Source organism: Physeter macrocephalus, chromosome 21 (assembly GCF_002837175.3).
Source record: "Physeter macrocephalus isolate SW-GA chromosome 21, ASM283717v5, whole genome shotgun sequence".
Taxonomy (NCBI): Eukaryota; Metazoa; Chordata; class Mammalia; order Artiodactyla; family Physeteridae; genus Physeter; species Physeter macrocephalus.
Genome location: NC_041234.1, coordinates 92,034,814 through 92,056,038, shown reverse-complemented (window position 1 = coordinate 92,056,038; position 21,225 = coordinate 92,034,814). Strand labels below are relative to the sequence as shown.

General features: G+C 46.7%; 1 protein-coding gene across 1 annotated transcript in view; it reads right to left on the bottom strand.

Moving 5' to 3' along the window:
• Positions 1-20,969, bottom strand: part of DOCK11 (dedicator of cytokinesis 11) — a 188,736-nt gene extending 167,767 nt beyond the window's left edge. The window contains exon 1 of the mRNA XM_024128108.2: positions 20,745-20,969. Within this exon, the coding sequence (XP_023983876.1) occupies positions 20,745-20,846 (102 nt within the window). The 5' untranslated portion in view covers positions 20,847-20,969. The remainder of the gene's footprint in view (positions 1-20,744) is intronic.
• Positions 20,970-21,225: the final 256 nt, after the last annotated feature.

Genomic DNA, 21,225 nt, shown 5'->3' with positions numbered 1-21,225 from the left:
GCAAGAGGGAAGAGCTATGGGAACATATGTATATGTATAACTGATTCACTTTGTTGTAAAGCAGAAACTAACACACCATTGTAAAGCAATTACACTCCAATAAAGATGTTTAAAAAAAAAAGAGAGAAACTCCCAAAAGCATACACTGGAGTCGCTTCTTGGAGGGCATCAGTCAACAACTCATGTTTCATGTTCTTTCACACACGAACACACCCAAACTACACATGGGGACAAAGCAGATGAATAATAATAGCTAACACTTACGAAGCCGATGCCAAGCGTTTACCGTGAATTGTGTCATTTAGGCCTCCGGCTCACCTCATGAAGTAGGTATTATTATCACTGTCAGTCCCATTTTATAGACCGAGAAACTGAGACTTATTTAGAAAGTTAAGTAACTTTCTCAACACTCTCCAACCACAGTGGCATTTCAACTCAGACGCTGACACCAGAGCTCACATTCTCAGTCACGTTGCTGTATCACCCGTACTTCTACTACTCTTCAACTAGATATTTCTTCCACCCTTCACAGGACCTAGCAACGAGCCTTCACATAGGAATGCTCCATAGATGTTTGCTGATAACGATAAAGAATGAGGCCAGCGCCGGAGGGACTAGGTAAGGCTTCCAGACCATTCATCATTGAGAGAAGATGGGTGCCAGTCTCACAGAAAGTGAACAGGATCATACTACTCAGAACTCCAAATATATGTTGACTAACCCTCTACAGGGAGATTTGATTCTGGCGCTAAGAGCATAAAAAGAAAGAAGAAAACTAACGCAGTTTTCCAGAGTTTAGTTCTCCCTTTTGGAAAAGTTTCTGTGACACATCTGGAAGTGATTTTCTAACACACTAGTTCCAATGAGTCATCTACAATATTAAGCAATGATTCCATAGGGTGAACCCTGATCATATCTTTCCATTAAGCAGCATCCACTGAGGTCAGTGAAAGGCAATGGCTGACCCAGACTTGGACAGTCTCACCCTCCACAGCCCCATTTTACATTGTCAAGAACATGGGTTTTAAGAGGTACGGGAATGCAATCTATCGCCCAGCACTAACACAAGACTTGTTCTAATACACTTAGTTTCCTTTCACTGGATCCAAAGGCTGCTTGAGGGGGAAGTGACCCTAAGTAAAGCTGGAAGAAGGAACGCTATGGAGCCATGTATAAACATGGGGCAGTCAGAAACGCAGGGAGTCAAGGTGGGCTCCCTGGGCAAAAGAATAAGACAACCCATGGTATATCGAATTCAACTAGAGCGCAAGCCTCCTAATGCCGCCAGCAAGAATTTCCCAAGGAATATTCCAGAAAGGACTCTCAAATCCACCCCTTGCCCTTTCAGCCACATTCTAATATAGTGGCTCCAACCATCAACTTTTAACCCATATCATATTGGTTTCCTAACATTTAAAACCTCTAGTATCGATGTTTAGAAGTATAACTTAAGTCCATCTCCCAGTGTCTTCTGACACTTGGATTTCTTTCAGGTTACAATGAAGGAATGAGTCATGTTCTTTCAGAGACTAAGGAGCCACTTACAAAGGCTATTTTAAATCTTGCAGGTGACACGGGTATTATTTAGTTCCCAGGAAACAATCATTGACTAAATGGTTTCCTCAGGGCTGAAGGAGTTAATGCAACTTCCCAGAGCAATTCTTCTCTCCCGGGCACCAAAACAATCTGATTTTAAATGGCACAGGAATTGTATAAGCTTAAAACATTAAATCCTACCTTACAAAAGACATAAATTAGCAGGTGGCCATTTGCATTACAAAAGGATTCTTTGCTTTGCCAAAGGGTTCCAATCAAAGCTATTCAAAAATCAGATTCCCCTAATGTATGCTGAATGACTGGATTTGCACATGGGCGTCATTGAGCAAACACAGCTGTACCAAAGGCTGAATTTAATTACAGGTACCTCTTCATCATGACTTCAGTGGTTCTTATACCCATTTCATTGCCTCCAAGGTCGTACAGTGAGGAGTTGACCTTACAATTTCTGACTCACAATTCCCCCACTCTAACAATAAAATCGCTTTGCTTTTTACCTAACACTCTTCACCCGAAGTCTTCAAAGTATTCAATCCACATTTGTTAGTCTTCATAATTATGCCAAACAAGTTGGCAAGAAAGCTGGTAATGCCACCTTCCAAACTACCAGGGATGGGGAAAAAAAATTAGCACCATTAACAGGCAAAACACGTAAAGGTCCACATAAGCACAAAAGAACTACGTTTAAGTTTATTTTTTTCCAAACATGAAATATTTCATGCATAGTATTTTTTTAAAATAGACTGTAATTTTGCAATCAGTTTTAGGTTCACAGCCAAATTGAAAGTACAGAGAGGGCTTCCCTGGTGGCGCAGCGGTTAAGAACCCACCTGCCAATACAGGGGACATGGGTTCAAGCCCTGGTCCGGGAAGATCCCACATGCCGCAGAGCAACTAAGCCCGTGCGCCACAACTACTGAGGCTGCGCTCTAGAGCCCATCAGCCACAACTACTGAAGCCCGCGTGCCTAGAGCCCGTGCTCTGCAACAAGAGAAGCCACCGCAATGAGAGAAGACCTCGCACCGCAACGAAGAGTAGCCCCCGCTCACCACCACTAGAGAAAGCCCGCCTGCAGCAACGAAGACCCAATACAGCCAAAAATAAATAAATTAATTAATTTTTTTAAAAAAAGAAAGTACAGAGTTCAGTTCCCACGTACCCCCGCCCACGTGCACAGCACAGCCTCCCCCATATCAACATCCCCCACCACAGTGATACATTTGTTACAAGCGATGAACCATCACTGACCGTCTTAATCACCCGAAGTCCAGAGCTTACACTAGGGTTCACTCTTGGTGTGGTACCTTCTATGGATTTGGACAAATATATAATAACACGTATCTCCCATCAGAGTATCATACAGAATAGTTTCACTGCTTTAAAATTCCTCTGTGCTCGCCCTATTCATGCCCCCCTCTCTGCTGCTTTTTAAGTTACGAAGAGAAAATATTCAAAACTCAGTTTAAATACAACAGATCAATTTTCATATATCAGTTTTATATCATGATCAGAGTGGGTGCTGGAGAGAAAACGGAGGAAGAAATGTGGCGGGGAAAAGACAAGACAGAAGGACAAAGGCAACGAAAAAGAAATGAACTCAAGGATGTACATGCTGACAGGGAAAAAAAAGGGCACACAGTACAGAGGGGAAAAGAGACCCTGCTTACCAAGATCTGCAGCATAATCGAATTATCTGAAATGTCAGAGGCAAGACCTTCCATTTCATCCATAATTCCTAATTCATCCATAATTCTCCCATCCATTTGTTTTAAATCCACAAAAGATCTAAGATTATTTTTAAATAAAAGAACGAAGATACAGCAATTTCGAACTCAGGAAAATGGCAACCAGAAATCCTTGCAATATCAATGCATATCACCTATTAATTAGCTATGCTTGAAATTTAAGTCCCTCTTGTGATTGATCATATTAATGGCAGCAAAGGATGACTACAGTATGGACAACCTAAGACACAGGTCACATGCAAGAAAGATGAGACCAATTTTAATTTACGTTTCAGAAAATTCAGGGTACGCATTTCCACGTCTCAAAAACTGTGACGGTAATATGAAACATTACATAGATGTAGACATACAGGCACATATACTGTGTGTGAGTGTATATACATATACATAAACCCTTTGAAACTTCACTTTATAGAGAACCCATTATGATCAAAATTGGAGGAATACTTAAGCAGATAGGAATGAAAAGCAAATGGGAATTGAAGTCTCTAATTTCTAGTCCATCCTAATTTTATTGATTCAAGACACAGAGAATGTGAGATGTGCAAAGCAACGGGCAAGGAGCTGCAGGATTATAGGAGAAATTATTTTAATAATAACAGCACCAGACTAATTACTATATAGATACTATATGTCACATACATATGCATTTATATATATCAGAGAAATATAGCAAGCCTGAAAAGTAAGTGTGGAGCTTTTCCTGAATTCTACTTTTTCTGATTACAGAAATAATACATTTTTTTTTTTTTTTTTGCAGTAAGCGGGCCTCTCACTGCTGTGGCCTCTCCCGCTGCGGAGCACAGGCTCCGGACGCGCAGGCTCAGCGGCCATGGCTCACGGGCCCAGCCGCTCCGCGGCATGCGGGATCCTCCCGGACCAGGGCACGAACCCGTGTCCCCTGCATCGGCAGGCGGACTCTCAACCACTGCGCCACCGGGGAAGCCCCGAAATAATACATTTTAAAAACAGAAAATGTAAAGCAAGAATAAAATTTACTCATAATCCCACCACCCAGAGACACGCACTGTTAACATTCTATATACTCACATATATTATAAACACAGGCATTCCCTCTGAGAATGTTTTCTTTGAATATAACAATAATACTAACAGCTAACATTTATTCAGCACTTCCTATGTTCCAGGCATTATTCTAAGTGTATTACTGTATTATTTTACTCAATCCTTACATCAACCTTGTGAAGTCGGTACTATCTATCGTCATCTCCATTTTACAGATGGGAAAACTGAGGCAGAGAGTGGTTAAGTAACTAAAGTCACATATATCACATAAGCATTATTTTACAAAAATACGATCATACTTTGCATGGTGTTTCATAACCTAAACTTTTTCCCATGTCAATAATTAATACAGATGGCATTTTAATGACTGCATGGTTTTCTGGTGTATGGATGAACATTTTACCCAATCCCTTACTTTTGAACATTCAGGTTGTTTAAGCTTGGGGAGGGGGGCGGTTTTTGTTTTGCTATTATAAACAACTTGGCAAGGCCCACTGGGGTTGATATTAGCTCCAATTTACAAATGAGCACAAAGGAGGCTCCACAAAGTTAAATAGCCTGTCCAAGGTTAACAGAGAGGGTCAGTGGAATCACTGGGCCTTTCTGGCACTCTGATGCCTATGCATTAGCTCCTTCTACTCTCCTGCCCACTCCTTAAGGCATTTACATGCTAATGGACGGGAGAAGTTGTCAACCATAGTTATGAGGCAGAATGAAATCAATCCTCTGTAAAACTGGAGAACTGGAACGGTAGGCTGAAAAATGCCCGCCCCCCCCAAGATATGTCCCCATCCTAATCCCTGGAACCTGCAAATGATAACTTATGGCAAAAGGGTCTTTAACATGTGATCGAGTTCATAAGGGTCTCAAGATGAAAAGATCATCCTGGGTTATCGAGGTGGGCCCTAAGCGCCATCACATATGTCCTTATAAGAAAAAAGCAGAGGGAGATTTGACACGACAAAATAGCGGGCCATGCGACTCACAGAGGCAGAGACTAGAGTGATGCAGCCACAAGCCAGGGAATGCTGGCAGCGACCAGAGCTGGGAGAGGCAAGGAACGGAACTTGCCCGAAATTCTCCGGAGGGAATGTGGCCCACCGATACTGATTTTGGACTTCCGGCCTCCAGAACTATACGAGAATCAATTCGTGGTTTTTAAGCCACCGAGTTGGTGGTCATTTTTTATGACAGTCACAGGAAAGCAATACAAGTAGCAGGAGGCTATGAGCCTATAGAAGGAGCAACTTTCTCCAAATGTGGGGGGGGGGGCAGTGAGGGATGGCCATTTGACCTAATAAGCCCTGAAGGACAGATAGGGTTCCCTTTAGCAGGGAAAGGGCTGGAAGGGCATTCTAGGAAGATGAGTCAGCATGTGCGAAGGCATGGAGATGGGAAAGTTTAGACCGTGTTTGGGGAGCAGTAATGGTCCAGCACAGCTAGAGTACAGGTGACCGGAAGGAATGTGGTGGGAGAAGAGAATTCAAAAGTGGGATGGGCCTTCCTGGTGGACAGGAAGGAACAGGAAGGCCTGCTAGGAAATCTGGGTCCTCATTTCCAGTAATGTGGAGCCAGTGCAGATAGAATTGGTATTTTTATGGGTTTGGGGATTTTGTGATTTTCCCTCACCCTTTCCTGACAGGCGGCAGAATGGTGGGTCAGTTTCTAGCTATTTCAAGACAATAACTGCTTTGCTTACTGTCAAGATGGTCCACTCTGATATGTCATACCCCTAGGGACAGGTGGATGGTGCCTAAATGATTTCTCCAGGGTTGGGCAAGAACCGTGACAGTGAGGTAGACCTATTCCATTCCACCTGGTGTCAACTGGGAGGACACTCGTGCCCCCCAGGAGACACTCTGAAATGTCCCTGGTTGCTCTGAAATGTGCACGGCCTCTGCCAACTCATCACCCCAAGAAAGCAAAATCCTCCATTAAATTGAGCCGCAGGAACTTTGCTTGTCTCTCATGAGGAAGGTTTCACTCTTTCCCAATAAAACCCAGCAAACACACACACACACGCACTCACACACACACACACACGCACACGCACACGCACACACAAAGTGACGTATACTGGGCTCTGGAGTGGTAATTATATCATTTCTTAAACTCTTCATTCTTATCCCATACTTCCGCAGACAGAATCTCCGCTTCTTTTAGTTGGAACTAAATACAAAGCCAGGACATTTTAGGGGACAACCTTGCCAGATGTGTAGCTCCACAACATTCCCTTAGCATCCAGGCCATTGGATTTCCAGAAAAGGCACCCAGCCATCACTAGCTCAGGCCTTTGGAATTTTCCATCCTTGTCTAAAGAAAAGGTTAAAAACAATGAACACAGTGACGGCCCTGTGCCCCAGAGAATACTTTATGGCCAAACACGGAGGAGAGAGGGAAGGAAGAGGTGAGAAAAAGATGAGAAGGGGGTGAGTGAGAGAGTGCCCACCGTAGAAGGAAGTTTCCAGAGCACAGGGCTGGTGACACTGGAGCCAAATATGCAGAAGCTTTTCCTGTAAGGTCACGGTGCAGAGAGGTGAGGGCCACCAGAAGCAGCAGTTGAGGAAGATCAGAATTAGGGGAGAACAGTCAGGGGTCAGTGGAAGGTGGAAAGAGAAAGAAAGAAATTTGGTAGGGAGAGCACGAAGTCAGCTAAAGGAATCCTGCCCCAGTGGGCGCCTCGCTCAGAGCAAGTCTCAAGGCCTCGGAAAGGCAGCCTCCACAGCCCCCATTCCTGTCTAGCGGGGTTTGCTGCCTTGAGAAATACGGATCTGGAATAGGTGTGAACTGTTGCCCTTCTTCTACCGGAAGATGGAGGAAGTGAGGGCCAGCCAACCCTTGACTCGCAAAAGAAATCTGGCCTCTACAGGTTTCCGGTGGTCACAAGACTTAAACCCCCAAGTCGGAGAATTGGGTTCCAACTAACACATACGGTGGTGAACTACATAGAAGTGTCCTCCACATTCCTTAACTAATTAATTTGGGGTCTTGAATTATGCAAGTCGACGGGGTGCACTGCCACCATCCCACACAAAACTGTTCCATTTACCTAGCACAATTTCTACAGGGGTGGATTTCTTCCTGTCTGAATCTAAAACTATACTGCTACCCTCATTAAATGTTGTTAATATTTTCATCTCTGGTCTCTTGGTCTATTATAATGAAAGGGAAAAAAATCCCTTCCTTCCATCTCAACTTATTTTTATCCTTTAGTTTCCTCAGATTAAGTCCTTGTCTTCCCTTCCCCCACCCCACCCCCATCCTTGCCCTAAGTAGATCCAATGTATTAAAAAGAAATCAGTAGAAATAGATTCTCTGCTTCAATTCAAGCAACAGTTCCAAAAGCATTTCCCTTGGGATTTTAGCATGACCCGAAGGAAATCTCTTTTCCTTCAGCTAAGGCAGCTTGCTATTCTCTCTCTCTCTCTCTCTCTCTCTCTCTCTCTCTCTCTCTCCCCTCCCTCCCTCCCTCCCTCCCTCCCTCCCTCCCTCCCTCCCTCCCTCCCTCCCTCCCTCCTAGCTCACGCTCAAAGACATTTGCTTTCTAGTTTCTTCTGGTATATACCACACTCCCAGATGTTCCAGAGTCCTGAGGCATCAACTCTGTCACGAAGGTCATTGATCCAATGCCTACTATCCCTAAGCCATGAAGTTCAGATGAGGGCCAGTGAAAAAGGAAAAACCTCAAACCAGAACGGAGTAACTCAGTAAAATAATATGAAATAAACTGTAACAAAATAAGCCAGGTTGAAGGGCAAGAGCCTGTAACATAAAGAAAATGAACATCAGTTTCCAAAGAAGATTTAAATAGGATTACAGTTAATACCTTTTCACATCCTAGAGATGAGCAGTATCTAAATACATTAGAAAAAAATTTAAGATAATTCCACTGCAAACATATGAATTTTTTAATTGAGTTGGCTTATAAGGAGAATTGGAACTATTTTCCTATTGAGGAGAAAAGAAAGGAAGACTGGAACAGGAGAAAGTGAAGATGGTTAATGTATATTTTGTCGGTACAGATTTTTAAACAAAATCTGGGGGTTTCCCAACCTCTTACAAAACGTTTTTCAGTACATTTCAGCCAGTTATCCAAGGGTCTGGAAAAAGATACGCCCGGCCTCAGAGAAATATAGCCATGGCCAATTAGAAGTGATGTAAAAATAGAAAATGCAATCCACATCGATGATAGAGTGCTTCTTCAGGGCAGCAGGCTCTGTGCCATCAGCTTATCATGGATATTGTCATGGCCAGCGTGAGGAGGGCTGGTGCAAATGTGATCAGCCAGCAAGCTTTTGTGGTGTGTGTCTCTAAGATGGCAGCGACTGGACTTGGTGAATGAGACAGGAAGTTTCAATTTCTCTCTCAATTGAAATCATCATGAAGACAGAAGGAATCAGAGAGCTTTTCCAGTCCGTCTCTCTGCTTCTTGAATCATGTGTTTTAGAAACCCATTTCTGGGAAAGGGTCTGCCAATTACCTTGAAAATGCAGGAGGGCCATGCCCAGTCTAACCTGACCTTCAGGATGGGTGAAGTGTCTCTCACACAGGACACATGAGAGGTGTCTTGGGGGTTGTCAGCCAAAGAGTTATCCTCTCTGATGTGGAACCATCCTTTTCTCTTTTCAGTACATACAGCCACCCCCTTACCTCTTTACTCTTTAGCTGAGGGTGGAAAATTCCATAGGCCTGAACTGGCTAAGTGCCTGCCAAGTGTCTGGCCAGCTTGTATCTTGAAACACCTCAAGTCTGAAAGCAGTGCCCACTTACAAGAACTCCAGACTGAGGGACTTTTGTGTGGGAAAAATTTTTTTTAATCATGAAGAATTTAAGAAAACATCCAAATTGAAATTGCAGACTGCAAACCTATATTGCTTTCTTTCAGCCAAAATTCTCAAAAGGGTTTGTGCTTTCTCATTCTTATTCTGTGAAGACTTTTGCACCTGGCTCACAGTTTGCCAGTCTATCAGACCCGTGTTCCTCCTCCACCACAAGGTCAGTATCCATGCTGGAAACCCATGTGACCCTAGAATTCCACCATTCCTCAACTTCCAGCAATGGTTTCCCAAAGCTGTCCACTTCTTAATCCCTGGAATCTGTGACTACGTTATATTACATAGCAAAGGGATTTTGCAGATGTAATCAAGTTAAGGATTTTGAGATGGGGAGATTATCCTAACTAATTATCCTGGTGGGTCCAAGGTAATCAATCGTAAGAGTCCTTTTTTCTAAGCGAGGGAGGGAGGGAGGAAGGCAGAAGCGTCAGAATCAGAGAAGGAGATGTGATGATGACAGAAGCAGTGTCAGTATGATACGATGTGAGAAAGACTTGACCAGACATTGCTGGCTTGAAGATGGAGGAAGGGGCCACAAGCCAAGGAATGCAGGTAGCCTCTGGAAGCTGTAAAATACACGGTAACAGATTCTCCCCTAGAGCTTCTGGGAGGGAGTGAGGACTTACAGACACCTTGGCGTTAGCCCACTTAAAACCGTTTCAGACTTCCAACCTCCAGAACTGTGAGTTTAGTAAATCTGTGTTGTTTTGAGACACTAAGTTTGCGGCAATGTGTTATAGTGGCCATAGGAAACTAACAGGCCATGCATCTAGTGCAACTCTCAGCAGGGTCACTGCTGAACTCCTCATCTCAAGTACTCTGCCTTTTCTGAGTTCTCTAAGCAGACACCCAGTGTGCTAAGCTCAAGCTGTTGTGCAGTCATGGTGAGTGCAGGACAGTCCTCCTCAGGACCAGCAACAAGACGAGAACTCTCCTAGAGGAGCTGGGCAATTGGCCGGCAAACCAAGGCAGAGGGTTAGATATGGGGTAGGGGGTCAAGGCAAGGACACAGTGACTGGGACAGTGACACGAGGGGACAAGGAATAAGATAAAACCCAGTGACCGGAAATGGATTTTACAGACCGGGCAGAACCAGTAGCCTAGGGGACTTAAGGCCCAGATCCGGAGCTCTGAATACGAGTCTTCTGATGTCCCCTGCTTAGGCCCTGACTAGTCTCTGGGCCTGGGGCGGTGCCGGGCTGGCAGGGGACATCCGAGTCCGCGCAGAGGAAGCAGGGGGAGGGAGCTGGGCCTCTATCGCAGAACTGAGGCGACAAAGCCCTATGGAATTCTCCTCCGGCTCTCCCGGTGAGAATTCTGCCAGACCCCGTTTCACTTTGTTTGGAGGCGAAGACAGAGGCAGAGCTCCTCTGTAAGCAGTCACGAAGGTCACTAGCAGTGGAAGAGCGATTCTCCCTTGGGGTCAGGTTAGCAGGGAGAACCTTCTTTGCTCCACAAGCAATAGAGCATGATCTAAACACTCTTCCGGCCAGAAGGAGAGCTGCGGGCGCCTATGAGCTTTCAAATAACCATTTTGTTCAATTTTCGCAACAGTTGATTGAGAGCCCTCCTGGATTTAAGTGCTTTCTTGGTGGTAAGTTAGGCAACTTAGAAGGTGGTATTCCCTCCTTCTGGTCTCCAGGAAACCATTTAATGGACCGAAGCCTTCGGAACTTGTTAACCTATAAAAATAAACTGGTTTTGCCAACCACACTGTTCCACTCATGTCATGAACATTGACAACAGGTCCTGTAAGACATAAAGCTGGCAGTTTCTCAAGTGGGAAAACTACACGGCTAATATAAAAGGCATGGAGAGAAATATATATGTTGTTATTTTTGGACAGCACTAACCTGCTTGAAAAAAATCATAAAAACAGTTCCCTGAAAATGATCCCAGGTACCTTGGCAGAGCCAGTGTTGTGGAGATTTTTTTCCCCCATATAGCTAGTCAAATAGCAAAAAAAGGAAGAACGGCCAATTGCAAACAGTTCTCAAAATCCTTAGGCTGACTTTGGCAAGGAAAATTCTATACTGATCTTGCCCACATTTCTCAATAACAACCCCACCCCTCTTTTGTTTTTTTCTGTCCTCACCTCCTACTTTCCCACTACAGAGACCTAAGCTTGTTCAGAAATAAACAGTTTCCCAATAGGAGGAGATCATCACCAAAACCACACAAAGAGAGCTTCCTCCACCCGTTCTATTGTGGAATCTGGCCCGGGAGCTAGTGCTTCTTTACCTGATTATGCCAAAGAAATTGAGACACCCGGAGTTCATTACCTGTTCTGTCATTTAGCAAACTTGGGTGGCCTACAGCCTGCCTCACTTGAAACCATGCCTCTGTTTCCTCACTGAAGGGAGACAGGTGATGACAATGCTGTATGCGTTTCACAGTGACCTGGAAGAACATGTGAGGTCAGAGGCATAACAGCATTTTTAACTCATCATAAGATCGGGGCTATAAAAATACAAGGTCTTGTCATTGTCCAACCACCATTTCGTGCAAAGGCATTCCCCAGCCTCCTGACACACTTTGCTGAAGCACTTCAAGTAAAGATGTTCTGTCTCAGAGGCTTAGAAGAACATTTGACTTCTTCGTTAAATCTCACCCAGTCAAATCTTTTGTAGTCACTACGGAAAGCAACAGGAGGGGAAAGTTGAAGTATCGGAACACCTTCAAACATTTCTCTGCAGCTTGAAACATATACAGTCCAACATAAGCTGTCGAGAAAGGCCAAAATACAACTTCCTGTCAACGATAAACTCGATGAGCAATAAAAATAAGGTGGTAAAGAATGGCAGGAAATCATTAATAGCAAATTTTGGCATGATTGTGCAACGCTGTGCGTAGATAGTAGGTCAACCTCATGTCCCTGGAACAGTTGGCATATTTTCCACGGTATTGACTACGCTGGAAACCTGCAAGCACTATTCCTAATTGGACTCATCCTGCTACCACAAAACCAGGATAGCTGGACAGAAAAGTATATTAATTTCTTAGAAGACCTGTAAGCTTAAAATGTTCCCACTAAAATACATGTTTCCAAAATACATCTTTAAAAAGGCACTTGAATGTCAACGGTCATTTGATTCTTCTTAAAGTAAGGATTAATGAGTAAAAGGCATGTCAATAAAGTTTTGAGAGGGAAAGGAAAGAGCGTTCAAGTTCTATTCTTCCATACAGAGCCCAATGCTCCTCTATCCATGCTTTTGGAGAAACCGCGCTGAACAGACTGTCATAAGTTCCTCAGATCAGAGGACCTCCTCCCGGGCACAGGATGGGGTGTTCCTCCCCACTAGACGACTAGTCTGCCCACTCACTCATCTGACTAGTCTGAAGGCAAGAACTGCCAAAGACCCAGAGCCCGAGCTCACATCCACTGGGCTCTTCGATATGATCCAGTCCGCCTGGGAATGGCTGCTCCCCAGGACCTCATGGGCAGCCAACTTATTCTGCCAAGAAGGGTATGATTCTTGGCTCAGCCATGTATGTGGCTCACCCTTTGGGGCATGATCTGGAGCAGGGAAATAAAAAAGCAAGGGTACCTGCTTCCCTTCTATCCGTCTACTTTTGTCAGTTGATGTGCCACACATACACAAAAGACTTCTGCACACCATCAAGCCCGAGAATAAGCATGCGAGCCAACAGTTGTCCAGTGCCTTCCACGTGCCAAGCCCGGGTCCCCAGTGCTTTGCATGCAACTCGTCGAAGCCTTTCCGCAAACCCACGAGAGGGTTATCGAGGCACAGAAGGTGAAATAACTGGCCCAAGGTCACCCAGTTAGTAAGCAGCTGAGCTGGACTTTGAACCCGGGCAGTGAGCTTCCAGAGACCAGTGTACTCTACTAAGCACGAGTCACAGGCAACGGCAACGGAGCTAAATGAGACTGTTCCTTTGCCCCAGTTCCTGCTCTGGGAGCCTCCAGGGTGCGGCCCTGCAGGAATCGGAAAGGCATCTGGCTCTGGGTTGATATAAGCGACAGGTCAACGTTACCCTGCACTCCTGACAAAAGCTAAAGCCCAAACAGAGATGTATCATAAAACTACCATTAGGATTTACAGAAAAGGGGAAACAGCTCTAGTGCTTTCTCCCACCTGTGGTTTCTGGCCTTCCCTCTGTGTTTAAAAAAAAAAAAAGGAAAAAAAGAAAACAAACAAAAAAACTAATAATTTTTCAACACGCCTACTGATCATTTTATGTCTCAGAAGAAGTCAAAACCAGGGAGGTGAAAGACTCCTCTGAACGGAATTCCCGCAAACAAGCCTGGGGGGCGGGGCAGCCCCCGAGGTGGAGCTCTGCGGGTCTGGGAAGGCAGCAAGCGGAATTCCCGCAAACAAGCCTGGGGGGCGGGGCAGCCCCCCCCCCCCCCGAGGTGGAGCTCTGGGGGTCTGGAAAGGCAGCAAGCGCTCCGGCAGCCCACAGAGGTAAGGTCAAGGAATGTCAAGGGGGAGTTACATAAGTACACTGTATGTGAATTTCTCAGTGTCAGGCGCTGCCATTTACTTTCCCCATTCCCATCAAAAAAAAAAAAAAAAAAAAAAGGCCTCTGTAGCCCAGTAAATGAGGGAAATGCCAAAGGCCTCATTTAACATTGTTGAACCCAGAAAGGACCAACGTCTTGAAAAACGTTAAGGGCCACAAAAAAGACCATGAGGGGGCGGGGGCCGGGCAGAAAGGATGTAACTAACTGAAGACAGAAGCAGCACCAATCACTAGCCTCCTGCCGCTTCCATCTTCTCTATTTCACACTCATTTGCATACATCCCATCTCCCTTCCAGGCTTGTGAGTCCCTCAAGGGCAGGAAACATGCTAGCCAGCCTCTTCAGGCACCTGGGGAAGGAGGCTGGTCATGCTGAACCCTGGGACGGGAAGCTGCCCAGGGTGTGACCTAACTTCCCATGAAGCCTGCCTGGGGAGGCCGTTCCTCGCCCCCCCCCGCCGCCCTGCCTCACACTTCCCTAATGACCCCCAAAGGTGCAAACCTCTTCAATCAGCTAGCCTCGCCTGCCCTGCTGCTCGGCCCTGGCTCTTCCTCCCCTTCCTGATCCCACTTGGAACACTTTCTTCTCTGCCCTCAAGAACCCTAGTCTTTTGCCAAAACACAACACTAGAGGCTCAGCCTTTCCCCGGAATGTTCTCTCCACCGCCTTAACTGTAACTTGGCTTTGCCCTGACGACCCTCTCTAGAAGAGGCCGCTCATTTGCTTCTCCCTTCCCCTCTTGTGGAACACACTGACCCTCCTGGTCACCTGGGCTGACAAACCTCAGTCATCTTGACTCCACCTCCCCCCCGTCTCTCTTCCTCCCACTTCTTCCTTCCCCCCTGTACTCCCCCTTCAAGGATCACTAAATCCTGCTGATTTTATCACTTCTCATACTTCTTCCGCCGTATCTCCATTGTCACTGCCTCAGCTAAGCCATTGTTGTCCCTCTCCAGAACTATATAGCTATATTTTACCCAGTTACCTGGTCTCCAGGCACCCAACACCTGGTCCATCCTATATATTGTTTCCATGTATTTCCCGCTGTGAGAGGCACTAGGGATAGACAGGAACACACAGCCCCTGCCTTCTTGGCTCATGTTCAGAATGGGTATGAAATATTGCCCCCTTCTTCACTGTAATCTGTGATAGACCCTTCTAGAATACTTTTTTTTTACTAGATCTCTCCTTAACTTTTATGAATCACTTATACATCAGACGCTTTCCAAATATTACCTTCTTTGACCCCCACGAGAACTCCACAAGGTCAATACAACTATGTATTATCCCCATTTCACAGATGAGGAAAACAAGATCTCGTTACTTGCTTCGGTTCACAATGCAAGCCGGTGACAGAGGGCAGAGTCAAGCCCAGGTCTGACTCTTGAGCCTGGGCTCTGGCTCCCACATTTTAAGGAGGACACTGAAACCTTGGAAAAGAGCCCAAACAAGATGATCGTGATGGTGAAGCATCTTGAAACCAAGTCACATGAGGAAGGAAGGAAAGAAATGAAGCCTCTTTGGCTTTGGGAAGAGTGCATTTTAAAATGCCATGGTGGGCTTCCCTGGTGGCGCAGTGGTTGAGAGTCCGCCTGCCGATGCAGGGGACACGGGTTCGTGCCCCAAAAAAAAAAAAAAAAAAAAGTTTAAAATGCCATGGTGGCTGTCTCCAAATATTTGAAGGGTTGCCATGTGAAAGAGGAAGCAAACATATTCTGTGCGGCTCCAAATGGCAGAGCTAGGCCTAGCCTAGTGGTGGAACTTACAGAGAACAAATTTCAGCGCAAGAGCCGTTTCTAACCCAGCCCTCTAATGGGAGGAGAGCGTTTAAGGAGAAGCTAGGCATCGTTTGTCAGGGCTGGTACAGGGGACATTCCTGCCTTGAATAGGCAAGTGGTCTAGATCTGCGTTTCTGTGCACATGAAAGTCACCTTGGGTTGCTTTTAAAAATACAGATGCCTGGCCCCAGCCCAGACTTATCGAAACAGAATCTTAAGGGCAGAGACCGTTAGTGAGAGAATTACAAACCAGGAAATAAGTCTGTAAAAAGGTTCACTCAAATCCTCAAAAGAAGAAATACAAATGGCTAATCAACATATGCCAACCTGGTCAACTTCAAGACTAATCAAAGGAATGCAAATTAGAACGGTGATATGCCGTTTACTGCCTACCAGATTGCAAAGGTTAAAAAATATTAATTACCGGTGTTGGCATGGGAGGGGACAAAAGAACACTCACACTTTCTGGTGCCAGAAGGGCAAATGTCAATAACTTTCTGCAGAGCAATTTAACAGCAGGTTTTTTTGTTGTTGTTTTGGGTTTTTTTGTTTTGTTTTGTTTTTTTTTGCGATACGCGGGCCTCTCACTGTCATGGCCTCTCCCGTTGCGGAGCACAGGCTCCGGACGCGCAGGCTCAGGGGCCATGGCTCACGGGCCCAGCCGCTCCGCGGCACGTGGAATCCTCCCGCACCGGGGCACGAACCCGTGTCCCCCGCATCGGCAGGCGGATTCTCAACCGCTGCGCCACCAGGGAAGCCCTAACAGCAGGTTTAAAGGAATTGTTAATGCTAAAAATGTGTCTAATGTTTGAGCAAAGCAATTCCAATGCTAGAAATTTATCCTAGAGGGACAATCTAGCATGTTTGAAAATGCCTGCTCAAAGATGTTCATTCAAATTCATGTTTATACCAGCGCTGTCCTGAAGAACTTTCTGCAGTGATGGAAATGTTGTCTCTGGGCTGTCCTACGCGGGCCAGCCGCTAGGCACACGTGGCTCGTGAGCACTTGAACCGCGGCGAGGGCAATTTAGGAGCTGATTTTTAAATCTTTAAAATTAATTTTAATTTTTTAATTAATTCAAACGTAAATGTAAATAGCCACAGGTGGCTAGTAGCTACTGTACTGGAGAGCTCATGTTTCTAACTCCTCAAAATTAGAACTTCTCAAGACCTCAAACAATAAAGGATGATTAACCTATGGTCCACCCACAGTGGAACTTTTGGCAGTCGTTAAACATGATTATGTAGATTTGTATCACTGACGTGAAGACATGTTCATGAGATATGGGTAAGTGAAATAATTATTTACAAGTTTGTATGATAAATTTGTTTAACATGCTCGGCTTGGAAAACAAATTCTATTCAGTACTATTTGGTGCTTCAAAGAGGGCTGGGCAAGGAGGCCTCTCCGGCTTCACAGCAACCTCTGCACTGGGCTGGCTGACAGATCCTTCCTTCTCCAAACCTGGAGGAGCCAACGGGAGCAGGAAGACTATTTCATGCTTACTCGCCCACTCTCTGGGTCAGTGCACGTAGAGCCCAGCTAAGTCTCTGAACTGCAGACTCGCGGGCAAAGCCCGTTGCAACTGGCTTTATTCTACCGTGTAAGTTGTTTGGTCCTCAGTTAAGTACTTTCCACAAATTCCCCTGGGAAGAGGGAGTAAGGGGAGCTGATTCATCTTCAGGCCTTCCCTAAACCTAAGGAACACTCCTTGCAGAGGTGGTAGTGTTGGCGGGTGGGGGGTGGTGTCAACAGCTGCAGACCCTGTTCGGCCATTCTCAGCTCTAGGAGAGCTTTTCTCCACTGGCTTTGTTATATGCCATCTGGCCAGGCGCCAGCCAGGGGACCACGCATGCATTGCCCTGCCTCAAGGGGCTACAACCCGTAATATCTAGCAACTCTTTCCTGATCCTTTGGCGCACAAGGAATTGAGGGTAAATTCAGCAGCAGCAAGCCAACAGTATTTAAACACCTACTAGGCGACCTTCCCAGGCTGACACAAGGACTCCTCCCAAGGGCAGCCAGAATACAACAGATTTATCAAATGCCTTTGTTCCCCCAGAGGCACAAAGAGCTACATCCTGAATTATAACAAAAACAGCGTTGCAACTCTGCATTTTAAAATGTGTATATATGTAAACACTTCTCAGTTAATCACAGACACTCTCAGGTTATAATATTCCTCCCCAAGTCTCTCTTGAGAAATCTCTGCCTGTGGTTAATTCTGTAATTATCCCTTTGCCTGGGTTAAAACTGTCTTTCATTAAAGAAAAAAAAAAATGCAGCAACAAAACGGTCTCTCTTTCTCTGTCTGCTTCGTTATATAGTTAATAGATTTGAGGAAGTACTGATAACTGAATGAAGGTTTGAATACACAACTACATGCTATATATAGCCCAGGCCTTCTGAATTTTTCAAACAGTGAACAAAACTGAATGATGTTAGCAACATGCCAAAAAGGGTATAATTGTTAAAAAAAAAAAAAAAAAAAAAGAAAGAAAACCCCCAAACAGGAAATTCTGTATATTTGTTCAGCTTGGTGGGTTTTCCAATGATGTTAGCAACATGCCAAAAAGGGTATAATTGTTAAAAAAAAAAAAAAAAAAGAAAGAAAGAAACCACCTAAACAGGAAATTCTGTATATTTGTTCAGCTTGGTGGGTTTTCCAAGTTCTAGTGAAAGATACACCACAGGAAGGCTTGCTCTGCGGCAGGAATGACTCCATATTGAAATCTAATGAAAACGCGACTCCATATTGAAGCCCTAACTTGAATGTCGTGGGTTTACAGCAGCAAGTGTAAATCCTACCTCAGCTGTCCCTAATAAACATTTTGGGTCTTAAATCAGAAAAGAATCAGACATTACGATGGCAGCTGCAATGTGGTCCACTCGCTCTCCAGCCACCCATGGCTTTGCTAACTTTGGTTAACGAGCTCTTGGTGTCAGAAAAGCAGGGGCCAAGAAAGAGAGCCCACTCCATTTAAGACTCTTTCCTTATCTCTTAATTGACTGAACTGCTTCAAAATAGCATTCACTAAGGTGCTATGAATAAGCTAAAACTGATTTATGGACATAATCTGGGTGTCCTCTTGACAAACACATACACACAGATCCAACCCAGGTTGGAACTAATGGAAACAAATGAAGATAGTCATCCACACTCGCCCATAATTTTAGGGCATCTAGGATTGTGCCTTGCACGTTGCAGGGGCTCAACAGATATAGATTTAGATTCCTAGAATCGGTTCTCCCCACCTCCCAAAATCTCAGTGTGGACCACATACCAGAGTAGTAAATAAATATCATTCCTGTGCCTTGCCTGGTAAAAAAATCTGTGGCCTTGGTCCCAAGTAAGCTAGGTTGGCGGTATCTCTCAGAAGAGTCTCCTCCCACTAACAGTTTTTTGTGCCAAAGAGTCAATGGTTACGAAGGCACCTGTGTTACCCCAAATTCTTTTTCAAACCCAAACCCCTGGACAAGAATGCTACTGTCAACTTTACGGTGCTGAGGGTGGCAGGTCAAATGCTGGTCAAATCCCAGTGGAGGTTTGCTGAGTCCCATTTATTCTCTTGAGACCATCTGTCCAATTCACAGGCTCCCTTCACACGATGTGGTAGAGGGCCAGCCACCCCTGCTTAAGCGAGGTTTTCTTTCTTCCCGAATTTAGGAAAGCGTTTCCTGTGCTAGGGAGACTGAATCACTTGTTAACAATCACCCGAGATGAGAGCCCTGGTATAAATTCCCTACCCACAGCTTGCCTTCCTCTCTTAACTGGCTGTGATGACAATCGAGGTTCCAATCTGACCCCAACAGGACCTCATTCTAAAATCAGTGAGACACACAATAAGCCAAGTCCATTAAAACAACATTAAAGGTCTGGGTTTTTAGCTCTGCTAAACAGCAGGATTAAACTTCCAAGGGTCCAGCTACGACAGAGAGATTTCTTTAAAGTCATTTGGCTTTGCACAGTTGTAGCTATTAGGGATCAGATCTTTATCTCAAAGGTACATATTTTACCTTTGATCCTCCTCCAGAACTCCCACTAATGTCAACTTTCTCCACTGTTGGGATCAGGCCCCTGGCCTCCCTTTAATGTTGGTTTTATCGCAGATTCTACAAGATCAACAGAAAAATTACAAGGAAAAGCTGTGAAGTTCCCTTCCGATGATAAGTTGTTTTAACAAAAAGAGCTCACTCTTAATGGTGAAATTTAAACACAGAAGACGACTCGCTGTAAGGTAGAGAGCATGGAGAGAGACAAAAACGAACAAACAAAAAAACCAAAGCAACAAAACAAATGCTAATTAACCAGTCTGATTGCTTCTTTAGGTTTTGACTACTGGTCCAGGAAATTGGCAAACGAGTGTCTTGAAAACAGGAGAAGGGGTAAGTGCCCGTTAGTACCCGTCCGCTGCGCTCCAGAGTCAGACAATCCGAATGAGGCTCAGGGTGCGATGGAAAGGCTCCCAGGAGGTCAGCGCGCTTTCCAATGCCCATCCCCCAGCCGTGAGCGGTGGGGCTCTGAGCCCAGGTCCTCCATCCCTGGACTGGCGCACACCATCTTCCCCCAAACCCCCATGGCCCCATCTCCTTGCCTCTGGAGCGCTCTCGGGTCTCAGGGGACACCCTCGCCCTGCGGCTGCAGACCCCGCGCCCACACGCCCCGGAAACCCGTTGTCTCCAATCCCCTCCCTCCGCGGCAGCAGCGGCGGCAGCAGCGGCGGCGGCAGCAGCAGCAGCACCCCTTCTACACCCATCACCACCCTCTCCCCAGTAACAGGAGGAAGTCGCTGTGCTTCCTCTGTTCTCACCGCCCGCCGGAGCTTGGGCGCCCGGGGCTTTTTGGGTGGGGTTCTTTTTTTGTGTACACGGTGTGTGTGTGTGCAAAACGGGCATCGCATCCTTCCGCCTAGACTGCCTCAGGTGCGGGCATCAGGGACTCTGGATCTCGTCGCGCCCGGGTCGCCGGCTCATTGTGCCGGGTCTAGGGCAGCGTGGAGTCCGCTCTCGAACTCACACCCCCGGCCGGGGCCCCAGTTCCGAGCCCCCGACGGCCCGTCGGCGTCCAGCCCGTGCGGGGCAGCCGGGCAGCCGCGGCGCTGTCAGCGGGCGCCTGGGACTCGGACCCCGGCGAGCGGCGGCCGGGGCGAAAACTTACTGAAACGGAGAAAGAGCGCGGAGCGCACCGGCCGGCCGCCGCCGACGCCGGCCCCGGCCCCGGCCCCGGCCCCGGCCCGCGAGCGCGCGCGCGGGAAGCCGCCTGGTCGCTCTCGCCCGGAGCGCGTCCCCCGGGACGCCCCGTCCCCCGGCCACTCACCAGCACTACGGAGCCCCGCACGGCCTCCGACACGCTCTGCCGGAGCTCGGCCGCCGTGCCGGGCTTGCTGAGCCGCTTGGTGAATTTGCGCACTTCGGCCATGGCAGCGGCGGGAAGGTCTTGGCTGGCGTGTTCACTGCCCCGGGCCGGGGCGGCCGCGGCCGCTGCTGCTCCAAGTGTTTACACGCCGGCCGGCCACATCGCAGCTTGGCGGCGGCGCGTCTCCCGCTGCTCCTCCCTCCCGTCCTCCGCTGCCCCTCCCTCTTTCCCTCCTTCCCTTCCTCGCTCGCTCGCCGTCCTGCCCCACGGCGGCGGCCGCTCCCGCCCCTAGAGAGCCCGTGCTCCGTGCGCGAGCAGCCCGAGGAGGAGGGTGTGTCTGGCGAGGAAGGGTGTGTGGAGGGGGAGGGAGCACTGGAGGGGGGACGAGGGTCACGAGGGAAGAGGGGGGAAGTGGCAACCGCTCGGGCTCCGCCCGCAGCTG